The sequence below is a fragment of the Podarcis melisellensis genome (genome assembly GCF_964234715.1).
Source record: "Podarcis melisellensis genome assembly, chromosome: 8".
Taxonomy (NCBI): Eukaryota; Metazoa; Chordata; class Lepidosauria; order Squamata; family Lacertidae; genus Podarcis; species Podarcis melisellensis.
Genome location: NC_138540.1, coordinates 75,780,269 through 75,801,109, shown reverse-complemented (window position 1 = coordinate 75,801,109; position 20,841 = coordinate 75,780,269). Strand labels below are relative to the sequence as shown.

At 44.9% G+C, this 20,841-nt stretch overlaps 2 protein-coding genes, 1 long non-coding RNA gene and 2 pseudogenes across 9 annotated transcripts in view; 3 read left to right on the top strand and 2 right to left on the bottom strand.

Annotated features, from left to right (window-relative positions):
• The window catches only part of LOC309375187 (interferon-inducible GTPase 5-like), a 205,941-nt gene that overhangs the window by 9,257 nt on the left and 175,843 nt on the right, over positions 1 to 20,841 (top strand). Inside the window, exon 2 of one of the 3 annotated variants that reach the window (XM_081920760.1) lies at positions 6,496 to 8,257. The exons of 1 other annotated variant lie outside the window; for it this stretch is intronic. In XM_081920760.1, the coding sequence (XP_081776886.1) occupies positions 6,524 to 7,777 (1,254 nt within the window). In that variant the 5' untranslated portion in view covers positions 6,496 to 6,523 and the 3' untranslated portion in view covers positions 7,778 to 8,257. Of the gene's footprint in view, positions 1 to 4,269; positions 4,505 to 6,495; positions 8,258 to 20,841 lie in introns of those variants that run through there. One more of the 3 variants, XM_081920762.1, reaches the window with a different exon arrangement.
• The window catches only part of LOC309375116 (uncharacterized protein), a 64,115-nt gene that overhangs the window by 30,084 nt on the left and 13,190 nt on the right, over positions 1 to 20,841 (bottom strand). Inside the window, exon 1 of one of the 3 annotated variants that reach the window (XM_081920583.1) lies at positions 17,348 to 17,450. The exons of 1 other annotated variant lie outside the window; for it this stretch is intronic. Coding sequence is in view for 1 of the 2 variants with exons in the window: in XM_081920579.1 (XP_081776705.1) it covers positions 2,507 to 2,574 (68 nt within the window). In the remaining variant the exon portion in view is untranslated. Of the gene's footprint in view, positions 1 to 2,506; positions 2,761 to 17,347; positions 17,451 to 20,841 lie in introns of those variants that run through there. One more of the 3 variants, XM_081920579.1, reaches the window with a different exon arrangement.
• Positions 1,106 to 2,482, bottom strand: LOC309375382. The gene is made up of 2 exons (XR_014170884.1): positions 1,764 to 2,482; positions 1,106 to 1,402 (listed from the first exon to the last, which is right to left on the bottom strand). It is a non-coding gene; the product is annotated as an uncharacterized lncRNA (long non-coding RNA).
• Positions 18,903 to 20,841, top strand: part of LOC309375204 (interferon-inducible GTPase 5 pseudogene) — a 33,752-nt pseudogene continuing 31,813 nt past the window's right edge. The window contains exon 1 of the transcript XR_014173316.1: positions 18,903 to 19,025. The product of XR_014173316.1 is annotated as an interferon-inducible GTPase 5 pseudogene (transcript). The remainder of the gene's footprint in view (positions 19,026 to 20,841) is intronic.
• The window catches only part of LOC309375208 (interferon-inducible GTPase 5 pseudogene), a 69,360-nt pseudogene continuing 67,449 nt past the window's right edge, over positions 18,931 to 20,841 (top strand). Inside the window, exon 1 of the transcript XR_014173314.1 lies at positions 18,931 to 19,033. The product of XR_014173314.1 is annotated as an interferon-inducible GTPase 5 pseudogene (transcript). The remainder of the gene's footprint in view (positions 19,034 to 20,841) is intronic.

Genomic DNA, 20,841 nt, shown 5'->3' with positions numbered 1-20,841 from the left:
TAGGAACCACAATCTAAATTTTCATGTTTCTTATAAATCCTGTTCTAATCAAACATGGTAAGGGAGTTTTTTTTTGGGGGGGGGGGAGAAAACATATGAAAACTAAGTACAGAAACCATGCAAGAATTCCAGGGGTGTCAGATCCTAATTGTTGTGATGTACCTTTCCAGACAGCAGAATGTTTCATGTTTCCTGGGGCACTGTTCTGCCATCTAACCTTTTCCTGAGGCCAAAGCATGATGTGGTTATGTCAATGAAAGTCCTCTCCAACCACATCCATGAAGCATGACAGGAATCATGTCACAGATGAAAAGCTCTCAGGGATTTTTGGCTGTGGTACATGTACTTCACTTCTGCCAACCTATAAACAAAGCCAGTGACTGTCCGCGGAACAGGGAGAGCAATCAGGCTGTCATGATGACGGTAGGAAGTGATGGAGGGAAAAGCAGTGAAGTGTCAGCGTCATTCCTGACAGCGGACTTGGCACTTCAAAAGGCGTTTGCTGAAAAACATTCCCTGGAGAAAATATGGTGGCAAAGCAGAACCCAGCACAGTTGATTCCTGCATCCCACCCATCAGGTGATTGACAGGTGGATGTGGTTTTGTGGATATTACTTCGTGGGTCAGATTACACGCAAAAGTGGCCCATGAACCAGAGATTTTCCACCCCTGTGCTAGAGAGATGTTCTGCCACCTCCAAGGTGGATTGGAGGAAATAAAAAATATTTTCAAGCCAACTTTTATTTCGCACAGGAGCCCATCACTCAAGAATCATGCCTTCTTATCTTTCTCTAGGTCAGGGTTTCCCAAACTTAGGTCTCCAGCTGTTTTTGGACTACAACTCCCATCATCCCTAGCTAACAGGATCAGTGGTGATGGGAACTGTAGTCCAAAAACTTGTAGTCCAAGTTTGGGAAACCCTGCTCTAGGTTAAGGCTTCTTATATCCTTTCTTCAGAGGGATGCAATTACAGACATTATTCTTTCAATAATTTTATAGGCCAGGCTATGCTCAACACACAGGCATCTATGCATACCCACACTAGAGATACTGTTAACAAAGGAGGCAGTCTGGAGTTTTTTGGGAGGGAAAGCCACACACAACGTGAAACGGCACAAACAATTTATTAAACAAGAATGTAACAGTCCCCAAAGGGAAGTTACTCTTAACTCACATTGCTGCAGGAACAAGAAAGCTAGGCTTAGATCGAGGAAAGGGGAAGAGACTTGAGGAGGGGGAGATGCGTCGGGGTCCACGTCCCTCAAAATGGAAGGTTATGAGCAACACTCGACTACAGGGAAGTACTATCTCAACATATACAATCCTTTGGAACCACCTATTACATGCTTTACAGCTTTCTAAACGAGGTGGCAGGTGATGCTCAGCGTGTCCTCATCAAGGCCTTTGAGTAACACCCACCCACCCCACTCACACACGAAAACAAAGATCACCACAGCCAATCACAAACATCAACCACACCCTAGGCCAACCCCAACCTCTCTCATCACCAAAGGAACACAAATGAACAGCACAAGCAACACTGACACCAAACCCTACATACATTAGGCATAATAGAAACATCGCCACCCAACCCCATCCATCTTCCCACCCCCCTTTTCTTTTTCTTCTCCCCCTAATGTCTCAACAAATGAAACGGATTTGTAAAAATGTTTCATGGAAAAAATACAAGGCATTACACTTACTTCTGTAAAACAAGAAAATCCTTAATAAAAAAAAATAAAAATAAAAATAAAAATCAAGGCCTTTGAGTCTGATGTTTGAAAGTTCTTTGGATCTCGTGTAGTGATCCATGATGGGTGCTTAGCTTCTAAATGGATGGAACGGCACCGAATTGAACAGAGCTCTGTCCTACAGTTCTTGAGGTTTTTGGGGGAAAGCTATGGCAGTTAAACTAGAATGAAGCTGGTTGAAACTTGTCATGTAGACGTGAGCCATATGCATTTGACTGGAGGCCTTTTTGAATCGGATTGCTTCCTTTAGTGAAAAACTGGATGATGAATGTTTAATCTTGTTTTAATGTTACCACTCTAATGACTTCATAACTAAAGCCAAGATTGTGGTGTTTTATACCCGGTGAAGCTCCTTGGGCAATGTTCAGGGCTTAACTTAACAAAGAACTGGAATACAAATCAGTTCTTTTTACTAGTGGTTCAAGCCACAGTTTGTGACTTTTTGGAATAAAAAAATGTGTCTAACCTAAAGCATCTAGAGTGTACAAGTTCCTTGGTTTGAAGCAGAAGATTTAAAACAAGTGACATCTTCTCATTCATAAGTGCTCTTGTGCAGAGCGGGTTTAGAGCCTGCACGACAAGCTGGCTTTGCAAACCAGGCAGGCAGGAAGGACACCAAACTCTCCTCAGAGTGATCCTAGACTGACAGCAAAGCCTGTGTCTTATCTGACACCCTCAGCCTTAGGGGACATCATGCAGGGCCCTCAGGCATTATCCCTTCAAGGGTTTCTACAGCCTCAGACAGGGAGATTCACCTTCCCTTCCCCCAGATGGTCCTCCAGCTTCCTACAGCCTTGGGAGCTGGAGCTCTTTCCACACACATCCCCCAACACAGTTTCCTTGCAGACCAGGCAGGCAGGTAGCAGCTGCATCTGCAAAGCCAACAGAGAAGTGTCTGCAGCGGGAATCTCTTGTCCCACACTCTGAGTGCCAGCAGTGGCTATTTTAATCTGAAATCTTTTGACACGCTGTACTGCAGTAAGAGTTCAGAAACGACGGACGCTAATAAAATTCTTTATGGCAGAATGCTGCTATCACTATGCATCTTTCGGACTCTGAGAAATGATCAAAAACTAATAAACCGGAGCAATCGTGTATTCCTCAGCAACAGAGCAATAAATGCTCTCTTGTTGATTACTTATTTACCCTGCTTAATCTTGGAAAGGGGAAAGTAGTCCTGGCTTTTTGTTATCTTGGAGCAGAAATTACATCCTGTTTCCAAGTTTTCCTCTCCCCCATGCTTGATTAGCACACAGCTCTGCTCAAACAGGTGATTTCTGAGAAAACGAAACCTAAATGAGATCGCCCTAAGCTGAACCCAACGCACCTATCACATGTCTATTTTGGTACTATGGCAGCCATCTCTGAGGGCGGACCATCCTAGTAGGTCCCCCAGCTCTGCAGAGGGGAAAAGGTGCTGAAAGTCTAAATCTCAACAGGAAGTGATCTGACCATGACAAGGGACTGATGTCACTATGCCCCGCTTTCAGATCATGCTCTTCTTGCCCAGTTGAAAAAACAAGGTCCAGAGAGCAGCCTGCCACATGGGTTGGGCTGTTGACATGTTGAGACAGCCCCATGGTTGCCATTGCAACTATGAGGTCCTAAGACACCCCAGAGCTGGTCACCTTGGCATGGATGCTGAAGTCCCCCCAAACCAGCAGTCTGACTCCTCACCCCCCCCCTCCGAGAAGCTCTTTCGGCTCAGGCAAGGAGACTGCTGGGCAGCGAGGTAATAAGGATATCAAACGCCATTAAGACCAATTACAATAGTTTTACAATAAGACCTTTCCATGATGATTTTCCATTCTCAGAATTTTCTGCAATGCAAATGGGTCACGTTACAAATGATGTGCAGGAGGCCCTCAGCAGACAAGTTAGTGTTGAAAGGGCTCCCTAAGCAGAACAGTGTGTCTCTGCACATGCTAATGCAATCCTTTCACTTCCACCCCCCCATATCTATTTTAATGCAAATAACAGGATAGGTCTAGAGAGGGTTGGAAGAAACAACTTGACGCACTTCAGACATGAGGCAGAACCTTGTCATTCCATTCTTATATTAATAAGTCTGTGCCCAGTGCACATCTGATGTACTGCACATGCTGGTCTGGTTGTGCAACCATGGACGCCACACGCCCTGATCAGCCGAATTCTCCTCATAGCACTGCTCTGCTCCCCCAGCTTGCCATTTACACCACAGCCTATGGATTTTATCCAATATTACTCATGCTCAGAGCACACCAGCTGAAATGAATGCACCTGATTAACTAGAAGGTTAAAAAAAACTGGGAAATTTGTAGCTCCTTTGCAAATATTCTACACTGCAGTAGTAGGAATGCCAAACTCTGGGTAGTCCTCTTCCATCAATGCCAGGCGGCTTAAGTGCCGACAACTCAGGTGCTGCTGAGACTGGCACAGAGGCAACAACAGCAGAGGTGAAGGATTGCCCACATGGGATGCTTCCACAGATGATCCTTTGGGACTTCCCAGAAAAGGCAGCAGCCCCGCTGGCAAAGGGGCTGCTTGGACTCTGGCCAGGAATGCGGCTTCGGCTATTTGTTGCGATCTTATCTCATCCTCGCTGGTTACCTTCGCTTTCTTTTTTGCTTTTAGTGGTGTGGAGATCAGGAGGGAGAGAGGGTATAAAAGAGGCAAACAATGAGAGAAGCTAAGAGAAAAGCGTGAGAAACCTCGAAGCAAAACCTCTGAGAAGACGACTGAGCTTGGCTGCAAAAAAATCGGTTCAGCAGCAGGTAAGGAGTTGAACTTTTCTCCTTGATGTAGAATGATTTCCGTTTCTTTTTGAGCTTGTTTGCGTTAAAGGAGACTCTGAGCTTCTTGCTTGGCAGAACGATTGTTGTTGCTGGGGGTTTTTTTACCTTTTACCTTTTTACCTTTTTATTGTTATTACATTAATTATATTATAGCTATTGTGATATTATATTATATTATCATATCATATTATATCCAGTGGCTTTTTCCTTTAAAAATGTTTAGGGGTATTCTCATTTGACCACCTTTTTATAGTTCAAATTGGGAAAAATAAATACAATAGATGGACAAAAGTGCAAAGAACATGCATTACCTCATATTACACAGCTCACAGTAACTTCCACATTGGCATGAGGTTGTGTGCACTAATATCTTCCTGAATGCTTTCTGGGAAAATAAAGGAAGCTGTCATCGGAGGTGGTAAGAACAAACTGTTTAGGGGTACATGTACCCCTGCGCCCCCCCCCCGAAAAAAGGACTGATCATAATGTATTGTCAACAATTATATTATTACCAGCAATGATGTTCTAGAAGGATGCCCTTTTTCCCGTGGCAAAGTTAATAAATAACATGCCACAAGTAGCTAGTGCTACTTTTAGAGTTTTAAGTAACTGCCCTGAAGCCAATGCGACCGGTCTCCCTTTCGCGTGTTAATTCAATATATCCCTCTGCAGAGGCCCCCCCCCCTTGATGGGTATTATTCCTGAAAGAAAGCAGCAGGACCACAGCTGCGCCCCAGCACTTGATGACGTGCAAAAATGGCATCTGTGAGCTACTTCTGATTAGAGAAACTGCATGGCAAGGGTTCAAGGCAGAGCTGGAGGTTCAAGATGCTGGAGCTTCTCTCGGTTCTGGGTTGGTGCTGCCTGATGAGCCTGGATAGCTCAGTGGGTTAGACCATAGTGCTGATAACGCCAAGGTTGCAGGTCCCTGTATGGACCGGCTGCATATTCCTGCATTGCAGGGGGTTGGACTAGATGACTGTGGTACGGAATATGAAACTTCCCTTCTCCATGCACCTTAGTCCTGCTGCAAAATCACCTCCCCATATCAATTAGGACAGACAGACAGACAGACAGACAGACAGACAGACAGACAGATGAACAAACAAAACTCCACTGATAACACCCACACTTAAGTATCATGCAGTTAGGTCCTCGGATGTCTTTAATTCTAAAAAGGATTTTATGCTCTTTTTTCTTTTAGCTGTATTTCATTTATTTATTTGTTATATTTATATAGCTTTCAGGACAAGATAATGTTGCTGATAATGGGTTGTCTTCAACTAACATTTACTCAGAGTAAATCTATTAAAATGAATGGACCTTAGGCATGGTTATTAATTTCATTGAGTCATTGCTGAATAAAAGTTAGTTGACAAGAACCCAAGGTGGATATTTTCCCAAGTACTGCACTTTAAGAATATTTCTGGGCTCTTTCTACATCACTTATTTCGACCCTCTGACTCCTTTTTTTTTTACCTCCCCCTTGATGACATTTCTAAAAATATTCTTCTTTTTATTGGTGACTTTTGTAAAAGTGGCAGGGCAAGACTTGGCCAGAATATACGAGGGATATGCACAGTGCATTGACTTATTTATTTATGAAGTGTTTTATCCAAAGTTTTATCCAAAAAAGGGAATCTTTAGTGGGATGTAAATGCTTCCTTTAGACACATCTCTGGAGGAATGAATAATTTGAGTTCAAAAAAGATCCACATCCCACATAAACATGTTTTAAGGGTTATGTGTGAATGCATGCACATATAGATTTTGAGAGATTGTCAACAGGGACAATTCTTCACTTTATTGAAATACTACCAGCTGCTGCTCAAACAACCCACTGGTCTTAGAGATATGTCCTATGTAAATTGATTCCCCACCCCACCCCACAAACCATGGATTGTAAATATGTCCATAAAAGTGTGTTGAAGGCTATCATTTAACTATTATAGTTTTCTTTTCTTTCTCAGATAAACTGAGCCACAAGGAATCACTGTCATGGATCCTGCTGTAACAATAGAAACAACAGAAAAACAATGTGTTGTAACAACAGAAACCTTAAGAAAAGACCTTGCTGAAGTGAAGACTGCTTTGGAGAGAAAAACATTTGAAGCTGTTTCAGCTGAAGCTAAAGAGCAGTCAAATTTATTAAATAACATCACGTTGGAAATTGCCATCACAGGAAGAGCAGGTGCTGGGAAATCATCTTTTGTCAATGCCCTGCGGGGAATGGGAGATGATGAAGAGGGTGCAGCTCTGACGGGGGTGACAGAAACAACAATGGTGCCACAAGAATATACACACCCTGCATTCCCCAAAGTCAAAATTTGGGATCTACCAAGAATCGGAACAAATAATTTTAGTGCAAAGGAATACCTAAAGAAAGTCAATTTCAGCAAGTATGATTTTTTCATCATCATCGCCTCAGAACGCTTCTCTATACATGAAACCAATTTGGCTCTTGAGATCCGTAAAAATAAGAAGAAATTCTACTATGTGCGCAGCAAAGTGGATATCGATATAGAATACTACAGGCGGTCAAAACGCATCAGTGTGTGGGACACCCATGAGATGTTGCAGGCTGAGAAGAAGACTCTTGATGTTATACGGAAAGATAGCTATGATAATTTGAAGGCATTAGGTGAGTCTTCTCCAAGGGTCTTTCTAATATCAAATTGGGATTTCGGCAGGTATGATTTTCCCCTGCTTCAAGAGACCTTTGAAAAGGAACAGGATGAAATCAAGAGAGATGTTTTAATTATGTCTCTTCCAATTTTAACAAAAGATAGCATTAAAAAGAAAAAGGCTGCTATGGAGAGCCTGATATGGAAAAAAGCCATGGTGAGTTGTGCTGTTGAGTTGATTCCTCTCCCATTCCTCGCGCTTGGTTGTGACATTGCCATTGTGGCTGTGACAATGAGGGATATCTGCAAAGTTTTTGGCTTGGATGAAGATTCCCTCAATATACTAGCAAATCGTGTGGGGAAACCTGTTGAGAAGTTGAAATCTGTTATTGAACATACCCCAAGCACCAGTAATATCACGACAGAATTCGTCATGGATATCTTGAAGAGGTCAGCAATGTGGGGAACAATCAGAGTGGTAGAGCTGGTTCTGGATTTCATACCTGTGTTGGGGTGTCTCTATGGTGGGGGCAGTTCTTTTGCTACCACATTCTACTTGATGAAGAATTTCCTGGAAAATGCTGTGAAAGATGCAGAGAAAGTTCTGGCAAAGGCTGCTGAGCACTAAGAAACCCAAGTAAACAGCCAAATACATCTACCTGGGAAGAGACATCCAGGTACAACATGCATAATCTCATCTTTCTACCACAGCATCAACCAATTGCTTACTTCACAAGTTTGACTTCTGGTCTTGCAACAAGGCATTCTAGCACGCTCCCTTTATTACTGTTCAGCTCAGCACTCGTAGGGTTGCCATATTTCAAAAAGTGAAAATCTGGAGACAAATGTTGTTGAGCTTTTCACTTATTGGGGGAGGGGCAAAGTTATAGAGATGGGGAGGGCAAAGTTGATGAGCTTTTTTTGGCAAAATCTCCCCAAAACAAAAGACGTTTTGAGCTATTTAAAAGGAAATCTACCCAAAAAAATCAACACTTCTGACATTTCACAAACATTTTTACCAATTTTCAAGAATTCTGCTTCAACACTACTTCCAACAGACGAATCCCAGACATATGGAAGCCCTATTGTAACAACGCTTAATCAGTAGAATCATAGAATCATAGAATCATAGAGTTGGAAGAGACCACAAGGGCCATCAAGTCCAACCCCCTGCCAAGCAGGAAACACCATCAGAGCACTCCTGACATATGGTTGTCAAGCCGCTGCTTAAAGACCTCCAAAGAAGGAGACTCCACCACACTCCTTGGCAGCAAATTCCACTGTCAAACAGCTCTTACTATCAGGAAGTTCTTCCTAATGTTTAGGTGGAATCTTCTTTCTTGTAGTTTGGATCCATTGCTCCGTGTCCGCTTCTCTGGAGCAGCAGAAAACAACCTTTCTCCCTCCTCTATGTGACATCCTTTTATATATTTGAACATGGCTATCATATCACCCCTTAACCTCCTCTTCTCCAGGCTAAACATTCCCAGCTCCCTTAGCCGTTCCTCATAAGGCATCGCTTCCAGGCCTTTGACCATTTTGGTTGCCCTCCTCTGGACACGTTCCAGTTTGTCAGTGTCCTTCTTGTACTGTGGTGCCCAGAACTGGACACAGTACTCCAGTTGAGGTCTGACCAGAGCAGAATACAGTGGCACTATTACTTCCCTTGATCTAGATGCTATACTCCTATTGATGCAGCGCAGAATTGCATTGGCTTTTTTAGCTGCCGCGTCACACTGTTGGCTCAAGCCAGGTGTCACCCATCTTGTATTTGTGCCTCTCATATTTTTTTTTTGCCCAAGTGCAATACTTTACATTTCTCCCTGTTAAAATTCATCTTGTTTGTTTTGGCCCAGTTCTCTAATCTGTCAAGGTCATTTTGAAGTGTGATCATGTCCTCTGGGGTGTTAGCCACCCCTCCCAGTTTGGTGTCATCTGCCAATTTGATCAGGATGCCCTTGAGTCCATCATCCAAGTCGTTGATAAAGATGTTGAATAAGACCGGGCCCAAGACAGAACCCTGTGGCACCCCACTAGTCACTCTTCTCCAGGATGAAGAGGAACCATTGATGAGCACCCTTTGGGTTTGGTCAGTCAGCCAGTTACAAATCCACTGAGTGGTAGCATAGTCAAGACCGCATTTTACCAGCTTCTTTACAAGAATATCATGGGGCACCTTGTCAAATGCCTTGCTGAAATCAAGGTAGGCTACATCCACTGCGTTCCCTTCATCTACCAGGCTTGTAATTCTGTCAAAAAACGAGATCAGGTTAGTCTGACATGATTTATTTTTCAGAAATCCATGCTGACTATTGGTGATCACAGCATTCCTTTCTAGGTGCTCACAGACTGTTTGCTTAATGATCTGCTCTAGAATCTTCCCTGGTATTGATGTCAGACTGACTGGGTGGTAATTATTTGGGTCCTCTCTTTTCCCCTTTTTGAAAATAGGGACAACATTTGCCCTCCTCCAGTCTGCCGGGACTTCGCCTGTTCTCCAGGAATTCTCAAAGATGACTGCCAGTGGTTCTGAGATCACATCTGCCAGTTCTTTTAATACTCTTGGATGCAGTTCATCTGGCCCTGGAGACTTGAATACATCTAAACTAGCCAAGTATTCTTGTACTATCTCCTTAGTTATTCTGGGCTGTGTTTCCTCTGCTGAATCATTTGCTCCAAATTCTTCAGGTCGGGCATTGTTTTCTTTATCGGAGAAGACTGAGGCAAAGAAGGCATTGAGGAGTTCAGCCCTTTCTGTCTCCCCTGTTTGCATTTCACCATCTTCTCCTTTGAGTGACCCCACTGTTTCTTTGTTCTTCCTTTTGCTACGAACATACCCATAAAAGCCTTTTTTGTTGCTTTTAACCTCTCTAGCAAGCCTGAGTTCATTCTGTGCTTTAGCTTTTCTGACTTTGTGTCTACACGTGCTGGCTATTTGTTTGAATTCCTCTTTGGTGGTTTCCCCCCTTTTCCATTTTTTGTACACATCCTTTTTTAATCTTAACTCAGTTAAAAGTTCTTTAGATAGCCACCCTGGCTTTTTTAGGCACCTTCCATGTTTCCGTCTCATTGGTATTGCCTGAAGTTGTGCTTTTACTATCTCCCTCTTAACAAACTCCCAGTCATCATGAACTCCCTTTCCTTTTAGTATTATGGTCCATGGGATCTCACCCAGCACTTCCCTAAGTTTTATGAAGTCGGCTTTCTTAAAGTCAAGAAATTGAGTCCTAGTATGCTTGGCTGCTCCTTTCCACTGTATAGTAAACCTCAGAAGAGCATGGTCACTCGTGCCTAATGATCCTTCCACTTCTACCCCACTAACCAGGTCATCAACATTGGTTAGGACCAGATCTAAAATGGCTGTTCCTCTTGTTGCTTCTCCCACTTTCTGGACAATGAAGTTGTCTGCAAGGCCAGTGAGGAATCTGTTTGACTTTATGCTCTTGGCTGAGTTTGACATCCAACAAATATCCGGGTAATTGAAGTCCCCCATTACTACGATCTCCCTTCCTTTTGCATGCTTGGCCATCTGTCCCAGGAAGGCATCATCTATGTCCTCCGTTTGGCTTGGGGATCTATAGTAAACTCCCACAATGAGGTCACTGTTATTCTTTTCTCCCTTAATTTTGACCCAAATGCTCTCACTTTGGCTTTGAGGTTCTAAATCTTGGATCTCTTCACAGGTATACACATCCCTGACATATAATGCCACTCCTCCTCCTTTCTTGTCTGGTCTGTTTCTCTGAAACAGATTGTATCCCTCCATTATTGCATTCCAATCGTGGGACTTATCCCACCAGGTTTCAGTGATGCCTATTATGTCATATTTAGTTTGCTGCACCAAGAGCTCAAGCTCATCTTGTTTATTTCCCATGCTTTGCGCATTAGTGTACAGACATTGAAGGCCATTAATCGTTCCCCCGTGTCTCTTATTTTCCTCCCACCACTAGGTCTGTTTGCTGTTTGCTGTATTTGGTCTATGACATTTGGATGATCATCTTCATCAATTGATAGACTCCTACCTTCAGGAGCACTGTCTCCCTCCCCCACATTAGTCAGTTTAAAGCCCTCCTGATGAGGTTTCTGAGATTTTTGGCAAAAACATTCCTCCCAACCGTTGTGAGGTGCAGCCCATCGCTTGCCAGAAGTCCATCTTCAAGAAACTGCAGTCCGTGATCTAAGAATCCAAACCGTTACTGTTTACACCATTTGCGAAGCCAGCTGTTCACTTCCACTATTTTTCCCTCTCTCCCTGGGCCACATCGTTCAACTGGGAGGACAGATGAGATGAGAATTTGTGCATTTAATTGCTTCAATTTCCTGCCCAGAGCCTCGTAGTCTCTTTTGATCTTCTGGAGGCTATTGCTTGCAGTGTCATTGGTTCCCACATGAACCAAGAGGAAGGGGTATTTGTCAGTGGGTTTTATGATTCCTTGCAGTCATTCAGTTACATCTTGGATCTTAGCCCCGGGGAGGCAGCACACTTCCCGAGACATCTTGTCAGGCCCACAGATCACTGCTTCTGTTCCCCTCAGTAGGGAATCCCCTATCACCACTACACGCCTCCTCTTAGGTTTGGTTGGGGTTCTTCCGTGAGCTGTCTGTTCCAAGGTCGCCTGCACATTCCCTGAGGACTGACTTTGCTGCTCGTCTTCATATACCAGATCGACTGTAATGAGGGAGAGATCCTCAAATGGAGTCTACTCTTCGTCTTCCATGCTAGGGGAGAGGACCTAAAAGCGATTGTGTATTTCTAAACAATCAGAGCGAACCCTGGGCCTCCTACTTCTTTGAGTCACGTTTCTCCATATATCTGGCTCCTGTCTTGGTGAACTAGCCTCCTTCTCAGGGGAGTCCCCTGTCTCCTCCTTGGTGGAGACAGTGTGCTCTGTTGCTTCCAAGAAGAGCTCCAGCTCTCTAATTCTTTGGAGACAATGAGGGAGATCTCTAATTCTTAGCTACACATTCCTCCAGTTGCTGGACTTTGTCTTCTAAGAGGGCAATCAACATGCAATTGCTGCAGGTAAAGCTGCCTGCAACCTTTGGCAAGATGGCAAACATTGCGCAGGAACTGCAGGCGACTGCAGCTGTTCCCTCCCCCTCCATCTTGAGAACGTGTCGTTGGGGGTGGCTACAGTGGTCCTCCATCATAAAAAGCGTGAAGACAGGACAAATAACTCCGCCCCCCAAAGAAAACCTAGGTCTCCCTCAACAAACATTTGAGACTAGCTCCCCTAAATCTAAAAGATGGATCAAACTGCCCGTCAAGCTCTGATAAGCTCCTCCCACAGCTAATCATCTGCCTGAACAGAAACCCTGCCCCCTCTGACCTTTGCACAGGGAGAGCAGCTAATCAGCCACAAAGAAACACACCCACAAGAAAACCCTTTTTGCTCCTCCTTCAGCTGCTGCCCTGCCTGCCTGGACAATTTTTATCCAGTTTAGAGGTTTCTAATCTCCTACCTGTCAGTGTTAAAACGATGGATGTCTCCCCCTCTGACATGCATCAAATCTGCAGCAGCAAAACAAAGAATGGAGAGAAGAAGAGAAGAGAAATGGCTTCAGAGAGTTCTATTGCTGATAGGCTTAAGTAAATTGTGATGCAGAATTAATGTCTGAAGGATAAATTAACAAAGGGGAATCTTAAAATTACAGCCCTGGATCAAAAAGTTACTGATCTTAATGAGGAGATATCAAAATCTGAAGCAGTTCATATTAAACAAGATATAACACAGATATCGTCTTGGGTGGGATCCTGCGAGAAACGCTTATCCATTCAAAAATATACTATATAGTTTTGTAGCCTTTAGTATATTTTATGGTTATTTTGTTATTGCTGCTTTTAAAAATGTTTTAATGTATTCTCTGCCTCCTTTGATTGCTATTATTTCCTTTTGCCTTATTTACTTAATCTCACTGAAATAATAAATATTAAAATTTTAAGAAATGTGTTTTTTTTTTTAATCCTCCCTACTGCAATTATTTCCCCAACCTGAACCACAAGCCTGTTTTCTCTCAGCCTCCTTGTTGTAATGATCAATCTTTCTTTCACCAGCTGGGTGGGTAGGGGAAGCCTGAGCCTTTGGGGAGGGTTTTTTCCTCTGGAAATAAGCATACACATACCCACAAATTTCCTTGTATTCTAGGATGCTATGAAACAGAGAAAGACTGGTTCATCTTCAACATAGTTGGAGTAGAGGGAGTTTTGGGTGTCCTCCTGCCACAAATAACTCTAGATAGATGCTTCTTATTCTTTCTTTGTTTTTGTTTTGTTTTGTTTTTGAGGGATATGTGCTTTTTATTTTCCTTTTTTCATTCCTTGGTTTTTGAGGGGAAAAAAGAAACCAGAGACAACATCATCAAAACAAACAAGACTTCAAATCAGGTCTCTGTCCATATCAGAGTTTGGAACTAGTTCAAGTTCAACATGTCCATAAAGGAACTAATTCCCATTCATGTTCATCTCTTTATGAAACAGACCAGTTCTCTTTATGTTCAGTTCACTTCAAGTTCATCCAAATTATCCTTGGCAAATTTGTTTTGTAGTAATACTCTAAAGCATTTAGAAAGTGGCAATGAACTTGAAGATGAGCCAGAAATCATTCTTCATTTTGCCCCAACATCAACTTAATTCATGTTCAGTTTGCCCAGCAATTATGGGAACGACTTCCACGTGTAGTTCAGATGTTTTTCAAAGTAATTCAGTGCACATTGAACTTGTTCATTCCAAGCACTAGCCAATTGATTTTGAGATTGTTATAGTCCATGTGTGATTTTACCAGCTGCTGAGATAAAAATCCAAGTTTTTCCAGCTGTCGGAGGGGGCTACACTGGCAGCTACTAGCAGCTACACTAAGAGATGTCTATGCATTGGCTATGCATCAATTTGGGAGTCAGCAACACCACCAGCTCTTATTTGTGGAATGAGTTTAGCCCTCCTCAGAATGCAACTTTTCTGTAAAGCCTTACAGCCTTAAAGCCTTGGAGGTTGAAATGTCCCCCCACTGGCTGCCAACACAAATAAACAGACAAAGTAATATAGTTTTTACTGACAAATAGCAAAACACTGTCACGGTCTGGGTTACAGGCAGTCGGAGTCCTGGCTCGGTACATCGGGACAGGGGTAGAGGACAGGAAGCAGGAATCAGCAGTCCAGGGGTCAGGAAGCCAAGAGCCCATGAATCAGGAAACCGGGAGCCGGGAAGCCAAGAGTCCGGGGGTCAGGAAACCAGGAGTCAGGAAACCGAAGCACAGCTAGGTGGGTAGTGTATTGCTGTGGCAAAGAGCCAGAGGGAACTGCTGGTCTTATATACCCCTCCTGACCCCTGCCACCAGGTGCTACGAGTCTTCTGTCAAGCCTCCCCTGTGCAGCAGCGCCTTGCCCTTCCAGGCCAAACTCAGGAAGGTCCCAATCCTGCAAAGCCCTACCAGTCACAGGGCCAGGCTCCTGCACACACTCCTGACAAACACATTCCAACTCACTAGGTGTGACCAAGTATCTGTGCATTAATTACTCTGTACTCTCTCTGATTATATCTGTGTTTTGGGTAGCAGGGGTTCTAGAGCTAAGTGTTGCTAGAAAAATGTCAGTTTATTTAAGAACACGTTTCACTTGGGCTGTGCATCAGATCCAGCCCAATCCAATTAATCAATTGGACTGGGACAATTTGTATCAACATAGGATTGGGTCAGATTATGTTGAGGCAATCCTAGATCACACCAGATTAGGCCAGCCAACCCATCTTTAAAAACAATTTATATATTTTTAGTCACAACAACATATGAACCTACCCAGACCATGAGATCATCTTCCGAGACCCTCCTTCGTGTGCCTCCTCCTCAAGAGATTTGGAGTGTGGCAACACGAGAATGGGCCTTCTCTGCAGTGGCTGCCCGACTGTGGAATGCTGTTCCCAGGGCAGTTTGCCTGGCGCCTTCATTATACACCTTTAGGCACCAGGCAAAAACATTCCTTTTCAACCAGGTCTTTGGCTGATCCGATTTACATCCTATGCCCTTTTAAAATGTGTTTTTGGCGGGTGGGTATTGTTCTGTTGTTTTATTTTTATTTGGTATCTTGTGGTTTTATATCTTGATTTTATTCTGTGACCCCTGAGACCCCGAGTATAGGGCGGTATATAAATTCAATCAACAACAACACCAAACACCATCCAAAATGACTCAGAACAACAACAACGACAGCATTTTATTATTTGTGCCCTGCCCATCTGACTGGGTTGCGCCAGGCAGCCTGGGCACCTTCCAACATATATGAAACAGCCTCTAGGAGTTGGTTGCCATGCAAGGGAGTCTCTCAAACCTGAATCTACTGGAGCGGTGAAAGAAGGCAGCTCCAGTATACAGCCGGACAAGATAGAAGGAAACATGGTGTCTACCGCACTAATGAGCTCACAGAAACGAGCTCTGGAAATTTGGAGTTGCCATGCTGAGAGCAGAGTTTGATGCTCAGTTACATTCGTAAAAGAAAGCAAAGCAAAACACTGAGAGAGAGCTAATGTCTCTGGAGTGGCCTCTTGCTGAATAGGAGGAGCTGCTCGTATCCCCCCTCCCCTAGGGAGAAAATGCTGGGGGCACACCTCGGGGTCTCATGGGGTTTACACTTGCCCAGCATGCTTCAGAGCAGGCCCCTCCCCCTGTGACAGCCTCTGATAACCACTTTAACCACAGAGTTAGGTGTCTACATGTGTTTCCCCTGCAAATATCATGTTTGAGGGGCACCCCCTCCCAAAAAAGTTGATGGGCTTTGCCCTTGTTCTTGTGAGAAAGTAGCAGGAACACAACTCCTGCCGGGCTTGGAGAGGGAGAGGGAGCCAAGCAGCAGAGGTAACAGGACTGTCTACTGGGGTGCCAACTGAAACAATGGGGGAGGCAGCTAAGCCCTGCCTCACCTCATAGATCACAATATGTGGCGCACGAACCCCATTTGAGTGGCAATGCCCATCACCTTGTGGGGAGCAGCCCCCCTCCAATATTTCCATATCTCGGCCCCTGGGAGCTGGCTCCTATAACTGTGCGCAAGTCATTCTCGTGCTCCCCAGCTCCTCTCCCTCTTTCACCCATCGCAGCTCAGCTCTGCACGCAAAAATGGTGCCCAGGCACTTCTGATTAAAGAGGCTGCTAAATCACTCTTGAGAACTGTACTTCGCTGAAGGGAATAGGGGCCTCCTAACAACTCTCAGCACCTTTAACTAACTACCATTCCTAGAATTCTTTGGGGAAAGCCATAACTGTGGTATCCTAGGCATAGGGCTCCTGCTTTTACCCCACACCACCCCAAATCCCCGTGGGGTTTCTTCAGTTTTTCTGCCCTTTGGAGCCAGTCCTGTGGGGATCACACTGCATCAAAACTCAGGAGAAATAGGATGACATGATACAAAGACTCCAAACAAATTCGTTCTTTGGACTGTTGGGGAAAACTTTGTTTGCATTCTCCTCCTCTGCTTTCAGGCTGGAGAAATTTCTGCTTCCTTTTGCTCTCTGTCATGACCCAGCACAGTCCAAGAAATTATTTACAAGGAGGAGGAACTAGGCCGACCTCATTTAGGTTTCCTTTTCTCAGAAATCACCTGTTTGAGCAGAGCTGTGTGCTGGTGAAGCGTGGGGGAGAGGAAAACTTGGAAACAGGATGTAATTTCTGCTCCAAGATAACAAAAAGCTGCAGCTCCCTTCCCCTTTCTAAGATTAAGCAGGATAAATAAATAATCAGCAACAGAGTGGGAGGGTGGCGGTGGCGAAGAGCTCCAGCTCCCAAGGCTGCAGGAAGCTGGAGGACAAGCTGGGGGAAGGGAAGGCAAGTAACTCTGCGTGAGGCTGTGGAAACCCTTGAAGGGAGCAGTGCCCGGTGCCCCCCTGAATGATGTCCCCTAAGGCTGAGGGTGTCAGATAAGACACAGGCTTTGCTGTCAGTCTAGGATCACTCTGAGGAGAGTTTGGTGTCCTTCCTGCCTGCCTGGTTTGCAAAGCCAGCTCGTCATGCGGGCTCTAAAGCCTGCAGAATATTAGAAGTTTCCTAAAAAATAAACTATTTCTTCCTCATGTGCAATTTTGTAATTTGAAGCCAATTGAAACCCTACCCTCCGGAGCAGAAGAAAACAAGCTTATTCCCTCTTCTGTGTGAGATATTTGAAGATGGCTATTGTAGCTCCTCTCAATCTCCTCTTTTCCAGGCTAAACTTACCCGGAACCTTCAACCGTTCCTCATAAGGCTTGGTTTCCAAAGCTTTGATTGGTCGCCCTCCTCTGTACAAGTTCCAGCTTGTCAAAATCCTTCTTCTGAAGGATATGAGGAGCTTCCAGCTTCAACATCACTGTCTGCATCATGTTTTCTCCTCACCCAAGCAAATGACTTGCACACCTTCCCAGCTGGGAGGAACATTCCAGAGCAGATTTTAGAGGAGATGTGGGGGAGGTGAGTTGGAGAAGAGGACAGGGACTCCTGCCCCATTAACATTTGTGTAGAAGGGGGAATGTCAGCAAGTTTTTCCTTCAGCGTAGGGGGAGATCTGCGGGAAGTGGGCAAATTTATTATTTTCAGTTTCTCTCAGTTTCTCATTTTTCCAATACTTAAGTTCAGCTCTTCCCGTCTCCATATCAGCTGGCTAATTCCTTTTTTAAAAAGTTCTCATGAAAATTCATCAGGACTTCTATTTATTATGATTATAATTATTATTATTATTATCTTCCCCAAAAAGCAGTGTACAAAATACAATGAACACAGCTGAAAAGCAGTTAAAAACAACACAGGGGAAAAAAAGTAAATATGTTTTCAAACAATGCTAAATAGACACTCATGACAGCAACCTATTCATCCACTTGGGAAAACTTGTCGGAATGAAAACATCTTCAGTTGTTTCCAGAAATTGCGGGTAGCGGGTTCCTGTTGTATCTCTGCAGGAAAGCTATTCCACAGAACAGGGGAAGCCACACTCAAAGCCCTGCTCTGAATTACAGAAGATCTACCCAAATATCAGGAGTGAGTGGCAGATTTTATCCTGCCTGTATGATTGTCCTCATTTGCACTGGTTAATAGGGGCCAGAGAGTACACAAAGCTTTGTTACCATCAATGTTAGATACCACCTTTGTTGTAATGGGTTTTTTAAGCAATAAATACATCATGGTACAAATGTTGCCACTGTTACATCAACGAGATCATGAGCTGTAGGCATTCACGCTGTGTAGAAAGCATGCTGGAACAACACTGTTTATTTCCCAGCATTTATGTCCTGCTTAATTGCAATAAACCTCAAGGCAGTTGAGACAGGCGATAGGACCCGTTCTGCTTCTTTGCAGGTGCCAAAACATTTCATGCTGCCCCTGAAATTTCTACTGTCCTTTGCTAAGACTCCAATCTACACTGCAGTAGGAGGAGAGCCGGGCTCTGGAAAGTCATAGGATCGTAGAATTGCAGATCTGGAAGGGAAGCCAAGGGTCATCTAGATCAACCCCCTGAAATCAGGGCCATGTGGGGCTTAAGTGCAGATAACGCGGGAGCTGCTGAGACTGGCACAGAGGCAACTACCGCAGAGGTAAAGGGTTAACCATCTCGGATGCTTCAAGTTTCACGAGTGAGCCTTTGGGACCTTCCCTTTTAAAGGCAGCTGCACTGCTGTCAATCAGGCTGCTTGGAGCTCCCTCTAGCGGGGACTACGACTCTCGCTATGCGTTGCAATCTCGTCCTCGCTCGTACGTACTTTCGGTTTCTTCTTTGCTTTTTTAAGTGTAACGATCGGACGGGAGAGGGAATAAAACCGAGAGAGAGAAAGAGAGTTGGGCGGAGAAAAGCCTAAGAGAACAGCAAGCAAAGTCTCCGAAGAGAGGACTGAGCTTTACTGCAAAAAAAACGGGCTGGCAGCAGGTAAGGAGGTGAGCAGTTCTCCTGGGGCTCTGATGATTTCCGTGTTTTTGTTTTTTTCTGAGCGTGTCTGCGTTAAAGGAGACTCTGAGCTCATAGCTAGGCGGGGGGGGGGGGGCAGAATCGTTTATTTTTACTCATATGAATAATGATGTCAGAGAAGGCTGCCCTTCTTCCCCGCTGCAAAGGGAATAAATAACATGCCATCACCAGGGAGCAAGCCGAGCTGGTGCTACTCTAAGAGTTGTAAGTAACGGCTCTGAAATCAACGCGGGTCTCACTTTCTAGCGGTGACGCGTGTTCATTCGACATCCCCCTCTGCAGCTGCTACGAGGCTGCCCTCCTCCAGCTTCTCTCGCCTCCTGCCTCTTTCCCTTTTGGGGGTTTGGCAGAGTGGAGGGGGGAGGTCTTTAGAAGCAGGCAGAGCCTTAGCTGGGTGATCTGGCGCCCTTGGCAGAACCGTCCAGATTGCGCCCCCTAGCCACGGAAAAAGTAGCTCTTAATTCCCTCTCTCCTCCAACCCCCCCCCCTATTCAATTCCTCACGCGCTTCGCCTTGTAATGAACTCTTTCACAGAAAATCCAGTATTAAATTTATCTTGATAAAACGTTTCAGGAAAGAAAATGACATTTTGATTTGACTTGGCAGGTTTTTATAATGTAATTCAGGTGTAAAACAATACACAGACATACAAACCATATCATACTGATTTGTTCTACAATGATAACTTTCTGGTCTCAGAGCTCTCTCTCTCCCTCCCTCTCGCTCTCTCTTTCTGTGTGTGTGTGTGTGTGTGACTGAGAGAGAGAGAGAGTGAGAGAGAGAAGGAGAGAGAGAGTTCACAGCCCACCTCCCTTGCCCCCCCCCCCACATGGCGATCCCAGATCTCTCCACTGGTACACACAGCCCTCCCTTCCAGGCTGCTCTTCACCTGCCTACCCAACACACACCTGGAACAGGGAGGGAGAGAGGGAGAGGAAGACCTTGTTCATTAGCCCCTCCCGCTCGTTTCCTGACTCCTCCCTCACCTTGGATGCCAGGATCCTGATGCCAGGATCAGAAGGAAAATAACTCCCATCCCACTCTCTCCCTCCCTGAAGGGAAGATGGGAGGGAGCGGGGGTAAGAAACGACCAATTCTGGGGCATCTTTACAAGCCGGACCCGGCTCTGCACTTCGCCCCCCCCTGTTTGTTTAGAGGGTTTTTTACCCCCTCACTTTCCTCATGCAACCCCCCCCCCTTTCCTCCCTCAGCAACACCAACACAAAATCTCAGCAGCTCTCCAGGTGACTTCTTCGGAGGGAGGAAGAGAGAAGGGGGGAAATAAAGGTTTGTGGAGGGGTCAAGAGGTGAGGAATTTGTTTCTGGTCCTTCAACAGGTTGGGGAGAAGGAGGGCAGAGGCTGTCCCGAATCTGAGAACAGAAACAATTCCTTTGGAAAGATGGTAATGTGCACATTGGGGGAGGGAGGGAAGTGGGTGGGGGAATTCAGACACATTAGGCATATGAGGTTATTAATTACTTAACTCAGTGGTTTTCAACCAGTGTGACGTGGCACCCTGGGGTGCCTTGAGTGATAGTCAGGGATTCTGTGGGCAACACTGGCCTCCGTCCCTCTTTCATTCCCTTCCTCCTCTGATGCCCTCTGTTGTCTCTGCCTCCAAAACTCTTGCACATCTGTTTGTTGCAGCAGCCCTGGCTACAAGCGCCCCAGGCGAAAGGTGCCTCTGGGGCTGGCCAGGGGGTGCTGGTTTCCAGGAGCTGAAGCAGGGCCTCAGAGTAAGCAGGCAAGTGGGCGAGGGAGCCCAGCCAGCCAGAC